The sequence below is a fragment of the Rhopilema esculentum genome, chromosome 2 (assembly GCF_057945365.1).
Source record: "Rhopilema esculentum isolate cy_ngs chromosome 2, ASM5794536v1, whole genome shotgun sequence".
NCBI classification, from domain to species: domain Eukaryota; kingdom Metazoa; phylum Cnidaria; class Scyphozoa; order Rhizostomeae; family Rhizostomatidae; genus Rhopilema; species Rhopilema esculentum.
The window spans coordinates 6,497,576-6,513,597 of NC_142816.1; the positions used below are offsets into that span (position 1 = coordinate 6,497,576).

Genomic DNA, 16,022 nt, shown 5'->3' on the forward strand with positions numbered 1-16,022 from the left:
ACCCTAGATACAATTCTAAATAACTTACAATACAATTAAAAACAATACTAAATTTAACCACACCAAATAGTTACACAACTACAAACTAAAACATTTACATTACATTGCATTTCATTGCATTGCATGATTATATATAGAATAGACTTATTAAGGAGGAGCTCTCTAAATAGGTAAACTATTCAAAATAGAGCCATCCCTTTCCCCTGTAAAAACAAAGAAATTAAACATTTTGTAAATAAAACAGAAGAAAATAAGGGTTCAACAGAAAAATTAAACTGATCCTGCCTAATGGTTTCTTAAATTTTACAAGCATATTATCTACAAAAAAGTCCTGAATTGATTGAATAAATGAGGAAGGAATATTCTTTTGTTTGTAGTAAGACAGATTTCAAAGCACAGTTTTGAGCCCTTCTTATATCCCAGTTCATTCAAAAGTCAAAATCAATCATGAAAATTTCCAAGGAACACTCATAACAAGAGTTACTATTAGAAACGAGTGCTGGCGTTAAAAAGAGAATTAAGAGGGTGGTTATTCAAATTTCACTGTTTTCTAACACCACCTTGGTTGATGGAAAAGAAACAACAAATTAAAATTACTTGGGGATATCCGGCACATTTCAAATTTCATGAATGAAGCGTAGGCCTATATAGGACTCTGGTACCCAGGGTAGATTGTTGACCAAAGCTCCTTTAAAGCAAAACAAAAAGCTTTTTGAGGTAAGGGGACGCATTTACTTTTTCTTTGGAACTTGGGAGCATTTATTGGGTTGGGATTGATCAATGTAAGTCCGAAAACGGCGCGTATTTAAAAACATTCCTTTGAAGTCAAGTCAAAACAGCAGCGCAAGAATGAGTTTCGGACCACAAGCTATCTAAAACCAACTTGTATCATTCAATACTGCAAACGGTGGAATAGAAATGCAGAGAGACTTGCAGAAGAAGTTGTTTTACCTGTGTGTTTGGTGTGTAGCTCAATCCTCGTATAAAATCACCTGATATTTTTCCCGCCGAAGTTTGAACAACCGCAGCAACTTCAGATCCCATTTTATAGAGGGTTACCCAACATGCTTTTCGGGGAAGCCTAAAAACATAGCGGGTATTCGGGAAACAGGGGACCAGCTGGGAGCTTTTTTGGCAAAGTCTTCGTTCTTATTTCATATTCAAAAAACAGGAAGCAATCAAACATAAGCGTTACCTTTAAGAAGAATTTCGGGGAGTGGGGGGGGGGGGGACCTTAACATGTTTGAAGGTATAGGGACGTGTCATTATTGGCTTTGCTATTAGTTGCATTGTGTGGTTGTTTTTTCTCTATGTTATTATTATCAGTATTTTGTTAATGATTATTGTTGTAGTAGAATTGGAGTATTAAATCAAATCAATCAATCAGCTATTTAGGGGTACCATTTGTGGAACTATGGATACCATTTGAGAAAACATGCAGAAATGTTGGGTGCCATTTCGGGAAAATATTGCAAAATTGTTAGAAGTTAGAAATAAACTATGAAATCTGTGTAATATTAAGATTTTGGGGCGAAAAACATTTGCAAAATTTGTTTCATGATACTTGTACAGACAGATGCAGCAAGGAGTAAAGTTGTTCAGACTTCGCAAGATTTTTATGTTACTATTCATAAACCTTCAGCAATTTATTTACAGGGGATACAGGTTAATAATACAAATTATTATAATTTTGTTATGCTATAACATTAAATTTATTCGTTAATTTGACTAACGGACCTAGAAAAAACTTTTTAACTTTGACCAATTCATAAACGCTGATTTTCACTCATTTTTGGGTGCTTGGTGAAGAAGTTTATACACTAAATTTATCAAATCGCATTTGTGTACCTTTTAAAATATAGTTGATACAAGTCACCTTGGGGGATGGGGGCTGATAATTCACTGACTTTTAATAAGTATTTCACAAGTTTTGGACCTAGAATATCAAGCGTAGTCAATATTTGAGGGCAGATAAATACAAAACTTTAGATAGATGCCCAAAATTGTATGAAATTTGTAATAGATGTAAATATTTTTTGGTCTCAAAAATATGACTAAAAATATTTGAGGTTCCTTTATTGTGAGCCTATGTTAAAGAATCAGCATAGAAACAATGATAACATTTGCAGAGTACCTACAAATGCAAACTGCACAGCTAGAGTAACATATATTTTACAATGGAAATCTGTTATCTTGAAAATGCTTTTCATTCAATGCAGTAATTTAAATCACAATTTGGGTTAGGGTTAGGGTGAAGTTCATATCTATGTGTTTATGTCACTGAAATGTACAGCTGTGGAAAAAAACTGCATCTGGGTCAAAAGATTGCAAAAGTTAGAAAAAGATTGGGAATTTTGCATGGGTCTGAATATGAAGACATCTAACACAAGTCTGATGTTTGAAAAATAAGTTATCGTTGTGTCTACGAGAAGTCCGAATATTCTACCAGAAAGTTACAGGTTAATTCTATCTACAGATAGGTTGGATGGTTTTCGAGTTCCTTTCCAAAGAGACCAACTGCAACAGCTACTATTTAAGTCATCAAGAGGTTTCGCTCTCGCAACTGAATTCTTTTAAATTTACTTCATTATGTTTTTCTCATATTTTCATATATTTATTACGTTTATACGTTCTTAGGATTCAGAGAATTTAGTCTTTTTCATGAACTGAAGTTAATTCTTCTTGAATCTCTATCTCGAATCTTCAATTTTGTTGATATGACCTCGTGCTTAAAGTTAACTTTCGTCAGCAGAAATTTAAGTGTCATTTGAAGGTGTTTTCTTAGAGAAAGTTTCTCGATATAACTTTTTCAACTTTGCCAAGTTTTACAACCTCCATTTACTCAAATATATGGTTTCAGGGTAGCAAATGATATTTCATTCATGTTTTCAATGCGACGAGATTCGTTCAAATTTACGACGTGACTAAAATCTGCACATCCTGAAGTTTTCATACCAAAATGCCACATTTGTTGGCATTTCACTTGATATATTTCACCTTTGAACTTTCAACTTGACCTCACTTTGGCCTTTGTATTTTAGCTCAGTGCCCTTTTGAGACCCTCAAAAATGATAATCGCCATTCTCTCATATCCTCGGGGCTTTAAATGCAGTCCTCCTTCGAAAAACTGTCCCATCATGTCTCTCCCGACGTTAGACCTCTGCAGCATATCGGCCAGGTCAACCAATACAACTCTGTCGTGATTCTGGTACGCATAACTACGGATATTGCCATTCACTCTTTCTCTCAACTGTTTTGCATCTTGACAAGTGTCCAGTGTCTCACAATATACTTCAGGTATTGTAACAGCCACTGATTTTGACTTGTGTTGTCGTGCAATTTCATGCATTGATATAATGTTTTGAGTAATTTCTTGTTCCGATGCCTTCTTGCTTTTCTTTTTGTTATAAATGTCATTTGTGCCACCGAGGATTACTATCCACTCGTAATTTGTACCTCCTAAAAGTTGAGAGAAAGTTACATAAGCTTAATTAATGCTAGCAAGGCCTAATGACAAAATATTGCAGCCGAAAACATCTAAAACAGCTTGGTGTCGTTCTGTTTCACACTAAACAGCAAGCACTTCTGAGTTTCAGTGTGCTGTCTGCAATATACTGGAAATAAAAACAATTTGATGCAAGCCCATCAAAATTTCTTATGTAAAACCAGTAAATTTTTAATAACTGCTACTCCTCTCATTTAGCAATTTTTTTGTCTTAGAACTTAGCCTTAGAATTTAACATAACGTAGCTGGGTGTACCGATCCCAACTTACCATCTTTTAGTATGGACTCCAGCCGTTTTGGCATCTCTTCATAAGCTAGTTCTCCATCTTTCCCTTCATTATCAACAATGTAGCATTTCTTCGTGTCCAGCTTGTTCAAAAGGAACTGTAGTTTGTTTGTATAAGGGTGGTGGCTTTTTCCTTTATTGTAGTAACCTCGTGTAAGGCTGTCACCAAAACACAGAAAATGCACGACTTCGTTTGTTCCTAGGCAATAAACAATAATTTTGAGAATACGAAAAACAGAAATAAAAAATAATTTTGAGAATACGTAAAACACCTTTTCAGACAATTGCAACGGCCTAATACGGAGGTTAAGCAATAATGGTTTCTTCCTATATGACCCTTGGCTCTGTTTCATCAAAAAAAAGTCTTTACCTTTCTGTTGCTTGCAGATTTGTTCTTTTTCTTCAGTAGAATCTGAAAGAAATGGAAATGTGTATTTTCTAAATTTTAGTGAAAAACAATTTATTGCTAATCTTTGTTTTATCCCATGGCACAGGCTCGCCAGAAAGCCAAGGCACTGGAACAAAATCATTATTTCAGAATGGCAGATAAAAGGGTATGAACAGAGTATCTTGTCCAAACTTTGAGCAGACTTTGGCTTCTTGTGTTAAGTTGCAGTAACTTCAACATGTTTAAACTTGGTTGGTTTCAAAAGCTCGTTATAGTATGAGTGACAATCTTCAAAACCCAGTGGTTGAATTAAGCTTTCAAAAAGTCACCTGCAATGAATATTCCTTGTTTAGAGCGAGCTGTTTTAGTAGTTGGGGTAAAATAATGAAATGAACGTTATTGCAAATGAGGATGTGTTTCTTTGAAAAACGATTCTTAACTCATTTCTTTAACAAAGTTCAGTTTATTTCAAACAATGCACATTTACCTGTCCAATACAGGTCCTCCATGTTAAGCTGGTCACCAAATTTAGACAAATAGGCATCCGATAAAGAATCAGCAGCTTTCGCTTCGGCATTCTGTGCACCTGGAACATTCCAGCCAGCACTAATCCCAGAAGGAGCGTACGGATTCGCTTGTACAATTGGCGGTTGAGGAGCATACGACGGTATACCGCTTGGATAAGCATTTTGGTAAGAATACGCGGTTGCAGCCGACGGCCCTACGATAAGAGGTCTTTGAGCCGTACCAGGAGTTGTTCGCATTGTTGCTGTATCTGTTTGATACTTTCCTTCTACCACTGTAATCGGTGTGTTGTTATGCTGCGTAGTGCTTTGGGGCTGGTTGGCCGCTTCATTACCTTTGTTACCAGCTGAGGACTGCAATTCTGGCAAATGATTTCCAGTCCGCTCAGTCGTTGTAAACGCCTTGGCCCAGTCTGTTGTTTTGTATCCAATTGAGCTTGGTGTTGTGGTACTTTCTGTCTTAGTCTCTCCACTTTGATACCGGACCTCTTCGTTATGCTGCAAAGATGAGAAGTTAGATACGGTAGGCGGAGAGTATGAGACGTTTTGCGTGACCGTTGGCGGTTTCATGTCATTGCGCCCTGTCTTCTCTGTTCCGGAGTCTTTGTTCATGCCGACTGTTGCTTTCGAAAGCGTTTTTGATAAAATGTTAAAAGGAAAGAGTGGCTTTGGTGTAGGATGGTGTATTTCTTCACTCACAAATGGTGTTTTCCTGGGAGTTGCAACGGTTGTCTTTGGGCTTGCCGTGGGGCTTGGTCTTGGTTGGTTGATTCTCGGGGTCTTTCCTGATCCCGGTGATGGCTGCGAGGCTGCAGATCCACTTAAGCTGTTGCTTTGGCTACTACCGCCCTGGGTGATCATAAACGGACTTTTCTGTTCTTTAACTCCAGTTGCTTCGGTATGATAGTCGGGCAGGCGGATTTGTTGCTGCATATCATTTCCTGTTGCTGTTTTAAAAATATTGTATTTTGATTTAGTTGTGTGTTTAGAAGTAATAAAATGCTTTTGATAAGAAGCTGACAAAAGGCAAAAGAAAGGATTTTGCTCCCTAAACTCACCAAAACGGTTAAATTACCACAACATAAAAGGAAGGTAAGAAAATAATCCCTGACATACTTTTCTTTTTCTAAAAATTCTTAGATCAAACTTCTTAGATTATGATTTTCACTACGTACCAGCTACATCCCCTGCGTAGGCGATATTAGTACCATTGCCAGCGAAGACCTGCTGCCGCTGTTCAGCCTTCTGCGAAGCACTTGCTCTCTGGCGAATCAAATTGATCGACTCAGCCTGCATATTAATCGGAGTGTCGCTGACTTTTGCGCGGTTTTCTGCCTTTTCACTTTCTTCTTTCTGCAGGAGCTTGCTCTCAAATGAAAACGAGTCTTGAGATTCTTCCTCTGCTGTTTCAGCTTAAATGAAAAGCGTTTGTTTAAAGTTCAGCTTTTTGCGGTGTAGAAGATATTTTTGCCTTTGGGAAAATCACCATAATAATCTTAAAATTCTGAGAAAAGGGAAGATATATTATCAGAAAGCTGGTTATAGGTTTAGAATAAGCATTAATGGTATTGGCTCGTTGAAAGATGTGTTTTATCTTAGATCTCATTAGACTTTTAGGGGAATAGGATTTTAAAGGACTTTTTTGAATTTCATTTGAGAAAACATTTTGTCTAGCTCTTGCAAAATTTTGGAGCAATAATTTAATCAACATGTATTTTCAAGTAAGACGCTCACCTCCAGGAAGCTTTTCCTCTTGTTTCACGCTCTCATCTGATGGAAGCTTTTTTGTACTCTCTTCAACAAGAATTTTGTTCAGCTGCGCATCCACATTTTTATCTAACTCGTATGCAGGTGCAGAGCCTTTAACATTAGCATCAACTTTATTAACACTAGTACCTGCATTTGGAAAGGATTTTCTTAGTTCCTTGATGTAGCCCCCGCTCCAAGGTGGGAACTCTAAATAATTTTTATCATTCTGTAAGTTTTGATATGTTGTTGACGGGGGTTTTAATCCTGGCAAGAAATTTTGCACACTCTTAGTTGTAGGCTCGCTTAGCATTGGCAAACCTTCTGGTGGCTTTGTGAATGACGTCACATTTCCTTCATTGTAGCCGGTTCGACTATAGGCCTTCAATGTATCCAGTTGCTGCACGGTCGTATTACTATGAGTCATAGATTCATTCAAAACTCCATCAAATTTAGTACCTTCGCTCCACTTTCCTTCTGCTACTCGATGACTGCTCTCTTTATCTTCACTCTTTTTTGGAGCGTTTCCATCAGGCATCGTGGCGGTGCTCTCATTAGAACTACCTTGATCCTGCGTGGCAATTTTGCCTAAACTATCCTTACTATTTTCATCTGTTTCTTTTGAAAGGGCCTCTTTTTCATCCATCTCGTGACCTTTGTCACCTTTAATGCCCTGTTCATTCTCGTTGTCAACGGTAGTCTGACCTTTGCTCTCTTCTTGACCTTTAACCTCTTGTGGTTGACTTCCTTGCTCCTGACTTTCTTTCTCTGTTTTCTCTTTCATCTGCTCCTGTGCAGCTTCATTCTGTTGCTCCTCGGCATTTGTTGTATTGTTGACATTTTTAGCACTGTCTGATTCTCCTTGATTGGAAGTTGTCACCGTTGGCCTAGTGACAATGAACTGTTGTACTGCCGTGGTTGGTTTCTTCGTCGTCACCACCAATGTCTGGACAGTTGGTCTGCCATGGAAGTGGAGATTGGTTCCATGATAGCGTCCTTCTTTTGGTCTCCTGTTGTGCCACTGCCATGGGAATTGAAGGCCGAAAGAGGGGGTTGTAGCTGGGTTTTGTTGTTGCTGCATTAGAGGTTGTTGTTGTTGCTGTTGCATTTTCATTTGTTTTGGAACTTCATCGTCATCTTCATCCTCTTCATCGTCATCGTTTGGGAAGCCATGCATTGGAACGCCAGTTGGCGCGGCCATGGTGGGCAAAGTTGGCATGGTAACGCCGGTTCCGAACTGGATAGGCGGAAGCGTAACTGGTTTATTTCCACTTGGATTCACCTGTATCCTATTATTAAACACAAAGGGTGTTCCGTTCTTGTTAGTCCATGCAGTCCGAATCTGATCCCAATTTGAAGCATTTTGGTCATCAAGAAAATAGTCCCGTATGCGCCAGCCAGTTGTCTGATTTTTGGGTAAAGGAGGAGTGACTGAGCCGGCCTCTGGCGGAGTGGCAACCGGAGGCGGTTTCTGCGACTCCGGTGTTTCATCATTAAACCAATCCGCAAAATCTTCACCAGTTTGTTGATTCGACAATTTTGCTGTAGAGAATGTTGAAACTGCAAATTTTGTATTGAATATTTTGCTAAGTTCTATATCTTTATAAGTTTGAGCTTAAGTCCATTGATAAAAGTATGAAATCAAATTTCAAATTTTTTATAGATTGATATTATGGATGAATTGTCGGTAGCGTGATTCCCACCAAATCTTCGCCCATTCCGGTCAAACTTTTCGCCAATTCCCACCCATTCCTATTTCCTTCTAAATTTTTTATACAAGGCAGGCAACATTTCAACAGAAATTCGACATTTAAAACAACAACGTTAGCATATGGATCCTTACCTGATAAAAAATTACTTTATGCGCTTAAGTTTTATTTATTTTATAGATTTTATGCAGCTTTGCAGTTCTTTTGATACAGGTAGATGATATTTTTCAAAGGAATTTGTTTTCTTGAATATTCATGAAATTAAAGCGATTAATATTTTCACAGAATATTTTGACTCATTCAAGCTCTACATACCAGGCTCCGATGGTCCGGCTTTCGGTGTCTTCTCATCTTCACCAGACTCAGTTCTAGTCTGGTTTTTCGCATCGTCAGCAACCTTTGGTTCCTCTGCTGGGCTCGCCTCATCAGCGTTTGAGGTATTGGCTGGTTTTTCGATCGGGCTTTCTGTATCGCTTGAAGCAGCTGTTCTGTTCTCCTTTGCGTCTTCGTCTCTTTTATTACCGGTCATTGCCTTGTGAGCTGCCGGTTCAGAACTGTCACCGCCAACAGTCAAGTCGTTGGGGTTGCGCTCAGAAACAACTTTTGCGCTGTCTTCATTTATTGTCAACCACCTGCCTGCCTTTGAGTCTGTAGCTGACGATGGTAAGACTTCGTATCCAGCCTGCCTTTCGCTTTCCCTGCTGAAACTAGCACTATGGTTATATTCTACACGTTGGGGAACATTTTCTTTTATGATCTCTTTGATCATATGTGGCATATTTCCAACACCATTTTGAGAAAACCCACTCGTGATTGTTTTCCTACTTCCTTGAGTGTCTATTTGCAATTCGGTTTCGTGCAATTTTGCTTTATTTGTAGACGTCTTTTCATTTGAACTGTCCTCTTCTTGGTCAACCTGTTTCATTGACTCCATAAGCAGGTTATCATTTGCAGGAGAAACATTTTCTACAATAACATAGTGTCCATTACCAGGCGGCTTGAGCTTCTCAAATGGAAATGACTTCTGAAGCTTCTGATTTTTCTTTTCAGAAATAACTTTCCTACCCTTGCCTTTGGCTGCTCGCATTTTCGCCTTTTGCTTGGTTATCAATACTTTTCCTGGCGTTTTTGATGCATGCTTTGTTGTTTTGGATGATTTCATCTTCTTGTCAAATTTTGGTTGTCGACTGAGAAAATCTTGCAGCTTGTCTTTATTTTCCTTTTCTGCCTTTTCATGATCCGAATGACCAGTATTAAACACCTCGCTGGTATCGCCTATCATCACCGTACTCTGGGGCTTCACCTTCTCAAACTCAGTGTTGGATTTCGCTTTGTTTTTCTTTTGCTGTTTTTCAATTACTTTCTCCACTATTGACAATAACTTCTCCTCATTATCAGCCAAGCCATTTGAAGTAGTTCGTCCAACAGAAGGCTTGCTGGTTGTCCTGTGATTTAAATATTGCATTTCATCTGTAGGGTTACCGACACTGGCATCTTTTTCAAAATAAAGCTCTCCTGGAGTGTCCGTTGGCGTGTAAACCTCGAGATCACTCGGGGAACCCGCAAAAGAAGCGAGCTCGCTGCCAATATTATCATTCAACCTAGTAGTTTCGTGGCCAGTTGAAAGAAGTGAGTCAAACAAGTTAGCCTCACTCTGATCCAAATTTTGCACAGCTGAGACAATTGGCGAATAAGCAGTTTGTTTGAAACCTTTTTCTGGAAAAAACGTATCTTTCTTGGCACCACGCACTGCCACGGTGGCAAATTCAGGTTTTGGTATCACGTCTTTTCTCTCTTGAGCATAATAATCATCATAATCATTTTCTGGATCATATGCAACATCTCCATAATACACCCTACTGCGTCCACTTCTAGTATAATCCGGAATTCTTCCGTTATACGGAGAGGCAAGACTAAAAAGTGGAATTCGGACAAGGTGGTAATTTCTAAAAGGTATTCTAGTAGGTTGCCTGAAAGCCATTTCAGACCCTCTACTAACGAATCTGTGTTTACTTTTCCTTGACTTGGATCGTCTTTTATTTGAATCATTTGCCAAATCGTTTCTTGCTTTTAACAATTTTTTTTTATTCTTTGTCCTGTGTGCATGATGATTTTTCAGTTTGGTTTCTTTTAATTTCGATTTTTGTACCATTTGCAAACTTGAAACATTACTTTTTCTCCTTCTTACAGACAAATTATCATTCTTTGCATTGTATTGGCTCTTATCAGTTTTTATAGATTTATTAGTTCTTAATTTCTTCTTTTTTCTCATTTTATTAACTCGATGCTTTGCAATTACTTCTCCGCCTGTCATTGAGTTGGTCTTTCCATTTATAGAACTAAGATTGACTTTTTTAGTAGTCTTTCTACTTTTTGTTTTCTTGTTAACGGTAGTTGTCTTATCAAAAGAAATACTATTGTTTGAAGACGAAACGGATTTTGTTAGCTGAACATCAGCAGTTCTTTTGTCGATTTTTTTTCTATCTAATTGTAGCAGTAAATCTGACATCTTGATTAAGCCTCGTCTCTGCCTGGCTTGAAAACTCTCTTTCTGTAGACTGCCTCCTACAATGAAAAACAACTATTAGAGCTTAAAAGATGTTTTTCCTCTTAGGCAAGTAAACCAGGACGGTTCTAAGCCGCTTTTTCCGAGTTATAAACATGTGCAGTCATCAGCTCAATGCATAAGCAAATGACAATAGAACAGTTAACAGTAATCTTAATCACTTTGTTTCTATAAGTTGTCAGAAAGTTATTAAGGTAAATACCTCTAAAACCACAAATTTTTTTTAATAAAAATAAAGAAATAAAAACATAAACGTATTTGCTATTCTGTTGAATTCTTTCGAAATTAAGATAGAAAGTATTGAGGGGTACAGATTTTATGGGTAGCAAAGGTGTAAGAAAAGAGAATCTGCCCTAGGTTAGATGAACATTTTCTAATTTCTAAAATGTACTTGAAGACTCTTTTAAATAATTAATTTTCTTTTCCTTTGTCTTGTTTCTCTCTTTTGAAACACAATTTTTTTAAAAAGACATTTTGATTGGGATATCACCTCCAAGAGCGTTGGTTAAAATAATGTAAAAATGGTATCAAGGAATACCGTCAGTTTCATCAGAAAGGGATAGACAAAGATTTAATACTTGAACAAATTGTATTCAAAAGTATTGGAGGAGATGTGAGATAAATTGGATTTTGGCATCAGCATAATCTTGCGAGAAAAGTAACATGAAATGTCGATGAAACAAAGAACATGACATGTGGCTTTAAGAATCTCTGAATTCACGGCACATTATAGTTTATCATTTAGTTATTGAAGGCAAGCTTAATATCTTTAAGTAATTTTTAATGAATTCATGCTCTTGATTAATGAAACTTATTTCTATTGCAGATCAATCCTGTTTGAAATTTCAATATGTTTACAATCGTAAAATGAATCAAAATTAATCCTGTGCATGCAATTCTGCTTGTGCATAAAGTTAATTTTGAATATTGTAGAGTCACGTTTATTGCTGCTGCTCATTCATGGCTGTGTATTGATAATAACGAAAATAATTACCTTTCTCGTAATTGCGAGAGAAAGCATTTTCAATAAATCATTTAACCTAGTGTTGGTGTTGTTATTGGCTTGATAATACCAAAATATAAAAGTTGCTTTGCAACATGCAAACATTTTAAGACATACTGAAGCTTTTCGTCTGACATTAATAACCACTTGTACATTAATACCTCTAAAGTTCTTGATTACGCTGAGCTTTTCATTTCCGTTAAGCTCAAGGTCAAAAGTTAGATCGAAGCAACAATACGTTCACTAAAAACATTTTAATCAAGAAAGATTGCACGTTGCCCAACAAGCTAAATGTTGGTCTCTTTTGAAAGTCAATCAGAAGATTAATCTGGAGATTTATTTACGATTTATATCATCTCAAGAGCAAAAGATCAAGAGTGGAGAGGTTTATTCAAAGGAAAATCGGCGACTTTATCATCTGCTTTCCAATCAGCAGGTAATAATTCGAATGCAAATTTCAACAAAACCATCTGCGTTTACGAAATCTTCTGACCCTTTCACACAAAACTCGCTTGGTGCAAGTGGCATTATTTAAACAAAAAGCCTTTGCTTACCGGCTACAGCATTCGAAAAGATCACTTGAAAAGCGACAACTGAAGACAGCAGCACAAAATACAAATTTGTAAAAGCAGCATCCATATTGCGACCCATACTGGTTAGGTTTGAAGGCTACATTTCAATCCAGCTTATCTGAAAAATTCATGGTAACAAATGTATCTCCAATGAGATCAATATAATAATAGCAGTTAAAAGATTTGACGATATCAAGAAGGAACTTAGGCTTTTAACAAGCAACCATTTTCGTTTCTAATACAGTTATGGCGGTTTTACTCAGTTGATTTTCAATGCCTGTCTTTCGCTGCGTCTTCAAATCGCCCACGCTCTGTTGGTTCAAACTTATGTTGACCATTGGTTCGTTATGAAACACCAGTCGCTGCTCAGCTAAGCTAGGTTGTGCAATGAGTTCTTATTTGCATCGTACTTCAACTTGGCTGAAACCGTTACTTATTTTAATAGCAAACGTAATAAGGAGTTGGCCCACAAGCGGCTAGTGAATCACCCTTGGGAACTCCCATGGTGAGGGTGGTCTGGGTTCCCCAACATTCTTCCTTTCGAAGACCACTTGAGAAGGTTTACCTGAAAATGATACGGCACTCGAAGGGAAGGCAAACGTCACAAGAAACTTTCTTTAAATCCAGACAAATACTAAAATCCTACCGTTGAACGTATTCTCTCAACGTATTTACCTAAGCTTCGGTGTAGCCTGAAAACGAAACTGTTTTATATTTTTCATGGCATAAAATTTCAGTATTACAGAGGTTTTAATTTGCTTTTCTGTTGCTGCAGCGATATTTGATTTCAATGGATCCCACATTCAACATTGGCGTGGCTGGATGAGAACAGATCCTATGTTTCGGTTTTAATACCGGGCATTCAAGCATTTTGAATCACTTCCTAGAATTTTTACAGACAACAGGATTTCGAAGATAATTAATTAATAGAGAGTGCGGGAAAATAACCGACCCGAGCGAGGCTCGAACTCACGACCCCTGACTTTGTACGTCAAGTGCTCTACCGCTGAGCTATCGGGTCGTGCTTTCAAGCCAACACCCAAGGCCGAGTCATTCACCCGCACTGCCCCTCTCTTTCCTAGAATTTATTCAAACTTTGTTTCAAGTACTAGAATCATGTTTGGCAAGGTCACTAAAGAATACATCTAATTTTTTTGAAGAAAAATACATAATTATCTCATAGTACAGTAATGTGTCTACTGTTATAAGAAGAAGATATCTGTGTTGTAATGAAACAAATATTTCGTCATGATTTTTAGGATGAAGAATTCTAAAAGTAGGAGAACAAAGACGCCCTCTGTTCTGGAGTTGACGATCAAATTTAGATAGAAATACAAAACATGTGCAGAAGTATGCATTTAAGTACAATTTAAACTACACTTACAAAATTGAATAATATATTATTAAAGTGTGTATTTTGGACAATTATTATGTTTATCTTCAAAATATTTTCAAGAAAATGATAGAATTTTGATTAATCAACGTTATTTTGAACATATGCAAATATTTTGGTTTTTGATATAAAATAAAATACTGGGTTAGCAGCAGGAATCGTAATGTTTGGTTTTCTGAAGGTACATAAATTAAGACGTTCAACCATTAACATTAGCGTTTTAACGGAATATAAGGTATATGGAGCCTTCCAAAGGGAAGAAGCTACTGAATGTATATGCGGACAAGGAGTGCACACCTAAACAGCATTCTGCCTATACCCCCAATGGAGATGGCGCAAATACCCCCGAAGGAAAGGATGCAGGTGATGATGAAAGACACACATGGCAACTGGGGAAAGCATGCGCACTCCTTGTTAAAGTTTTCCATCGTGACTTTACACAAACGAGTTATTGAAGAGAAAAGCTCTTATAGAATATGACAACGACAATCAATAGCTAGTCTTTCTTCTCTCTTCAATTACTCCAATTTTGGCTTTTTAGCACGCTTATTAGCAAGAATCTCCGCAAATAAAATCCGTAAACGTCTCCGTTATCTTCTTCAACTCGTCTTCCGCTGACTTTTTTGGTGATTTAGATCGCTTTTTTGCGTCTTCTATCTTCTCCCTTTTCTTAGAACCAGCGTTTGGTCCCTTTAGCTTTTCATTCAGAGCCACACCTTGATCTGTGTACGACAACAAGGCTGAGTCGACGCCCGTCACCAAGTCATGAAAATCCTTCAGACTCGCTTTTGTATCAGCCTCGCTTCTGACCTTATCCTTTTTGTCATCTAATGTCCTCTTCTCATTATTGATGCTAGCATATTGTGACCACTGTTGGTATTGTTGAGGCGTAAAACCTGGGATAACGGACCGCTGGAAAGCTGTATTCCCGTTATTATATTGATTCATGTTCCAGTTGTAAGAATTTGCATAATTATTTCCATTGGCTACAGGATAACCAATGACTGATCTTACATTCGCATTGTATAAGTTGTTAGCTGGCATAGGGTAAATGGCGGACTGTTTATGTGGCAGAGCAGATCGCTTGGTGCTGCGTTTTCTCAAAAACGGCTTTAATACGGCTATTCCAGATTTTTGAGTATTTGGGATTAGATACTTTATTGCCTTTTGACCAAATAATTTCGCGGTTTTTGCTGTTTCCTCTAGAAACTGTGGAATATCTCGTTGTGAGAGTCGTCCGAAATCTGAAAAAGGATAAAAAAATACGTAAAAAATAATCAAGAAATCAAATAGGTATCAAACAACTGCAAAATTTAAAATTAATACAAATAGAGCTTGGGTTTGAATTTAAAATAGAAGATTTACGTTTGCTGAAGATTCACTGATGTTGTTGCAGCAATTTTTTTAAAGAAAATTTTTATAAAAATTTGAGCAAAGAGCCAATAACATGCAAGTCTTAAAATATTGTCCCCTTGACATTTTTAGTGGGGCTTAGAAAAATACATCTTAAAAAACATGTTCCGTTTCAGTGCATTTTCATCATATGTCTAAAAGGTTGATTTGCAGATCAAATGTGTACGCTATTTTTAATTAACAAACGAAAATTGGTTCTTGTCGAGGCAGCTAGAGGCAATACACAAATCTGTTTCTTCCAAGGTTCTTTAAATTCATGAAAATCTGGAAATCGTCTTGTATATTTTGCATACACAAAAACTCTTGTTACACAAAATTAATTTTGCATAAAACAAGCATTTCCAGGCAAACGTATACAGCTTGAAATATGGAACACAATGCATACCTCTATCAGCAGGAGCTGCCAATGAGCTCAAAGTAATAGCAGATAACGAGAGAAAAAACAATCGAAAATCCATGTCGAAAAACACCGCTTGTTACTACTTCTCGAAGTAACGAAGCCGCAGCTTTAGCGAAACGCGCCAGTGAATGTGTCAAGCGAAAAACTGGTTGCTCAATTGTGCAGTCTTTGTTTTCATGCTGACAGGTGACCCAAAACCGATTGATCATAATAAGGAACTAGCAAGCAAGATAACCTATCTCAAACATGCAGTGGGGTGGTAAATCAATTTAGATCGAATTAACCAGAGCGATGTACGATCACAATGGCAAAGAGCATGCCATTGGAATTTTGTATAATTACGCTTATTATAATTGGGAAGGTGCTAAATTGAAAATTACAAAGATTTCTGTAGAGCAATGGGGAAAGACGTGATGCTTGCTGAGCACCATAAAACGCGCAAAGTATAAAAGGAGATACATGCCATGTACTGAAAGAGAACTGCACAAATTATAAATAAACAAAATACAATACCAGT

At 37.4% G+C, this 16,022-nt stretch overlaps 2 protein-coding genes and 1 non-coding gene across 3 annotated transcripts; all 3 read right to left on the reverse strand.

The window, feature by feature from the left end:
- Positions 1-1,604: 1,604 nt before the first annotated feature.
- LOC135695512 (uncharacterized) lies at positions 1,605-13,390 on the reverse strand. Its single transcript, XM_065214626.2, has 8 exons — positions 12,282-13,390; positions 8,474-10,723; positions 6,438-7,991; positions 5,879-6,115; positions 4,667-5,650; positions 4,162-4,203; positions 3,775-3,990; positions 1,605-3,459 (listed from the first exon to the last, which is right to left on the reverse strand). Exons 1-8 carry the CDS (start codon positions 12,376-12,378, stop codon positions 3,038-3,040), a joined length of 5,802 nt encoding a protein of 1,933 aa, XP_065070698.2. The 5' UTR covers positions 12,379-13,390; the 3' UTR covers positions 1,605-3,037.
- Positions 13,248-13,320, reverse strand: Trnac-aca (transfer RNA cysteine (anticodon ACA)). The gene has a single exon. It is a non-coding gene; the product is annotated as a tRNA-Cys (tRNA).
- Positions 13,391-13,543: 153 nt separating the features above from the next.
- On the reverse strand, positions 13,544-15,995 carry LOC135695723 (uncharacterized). The gene is made up of 2 exons (XM_089109523.1): positions 15,491-15,995; positions 13,544-14,936 (listed from the first exon to the last, which is right to left on the reverse strand). Exons 1-2 carry the CDS (start codon positions 15,561-15,563, stop codon positions 14,242-14,244), a joined length of 768 nt encoding a protein of 255 aa, XP_088965649.1. The 5' UTR covers positions 15,564-15,995; the 3' UTR covers positions 13,544-14,241.
- Positions 15,996-16,022: the final 27 nt, after the last annotated feature.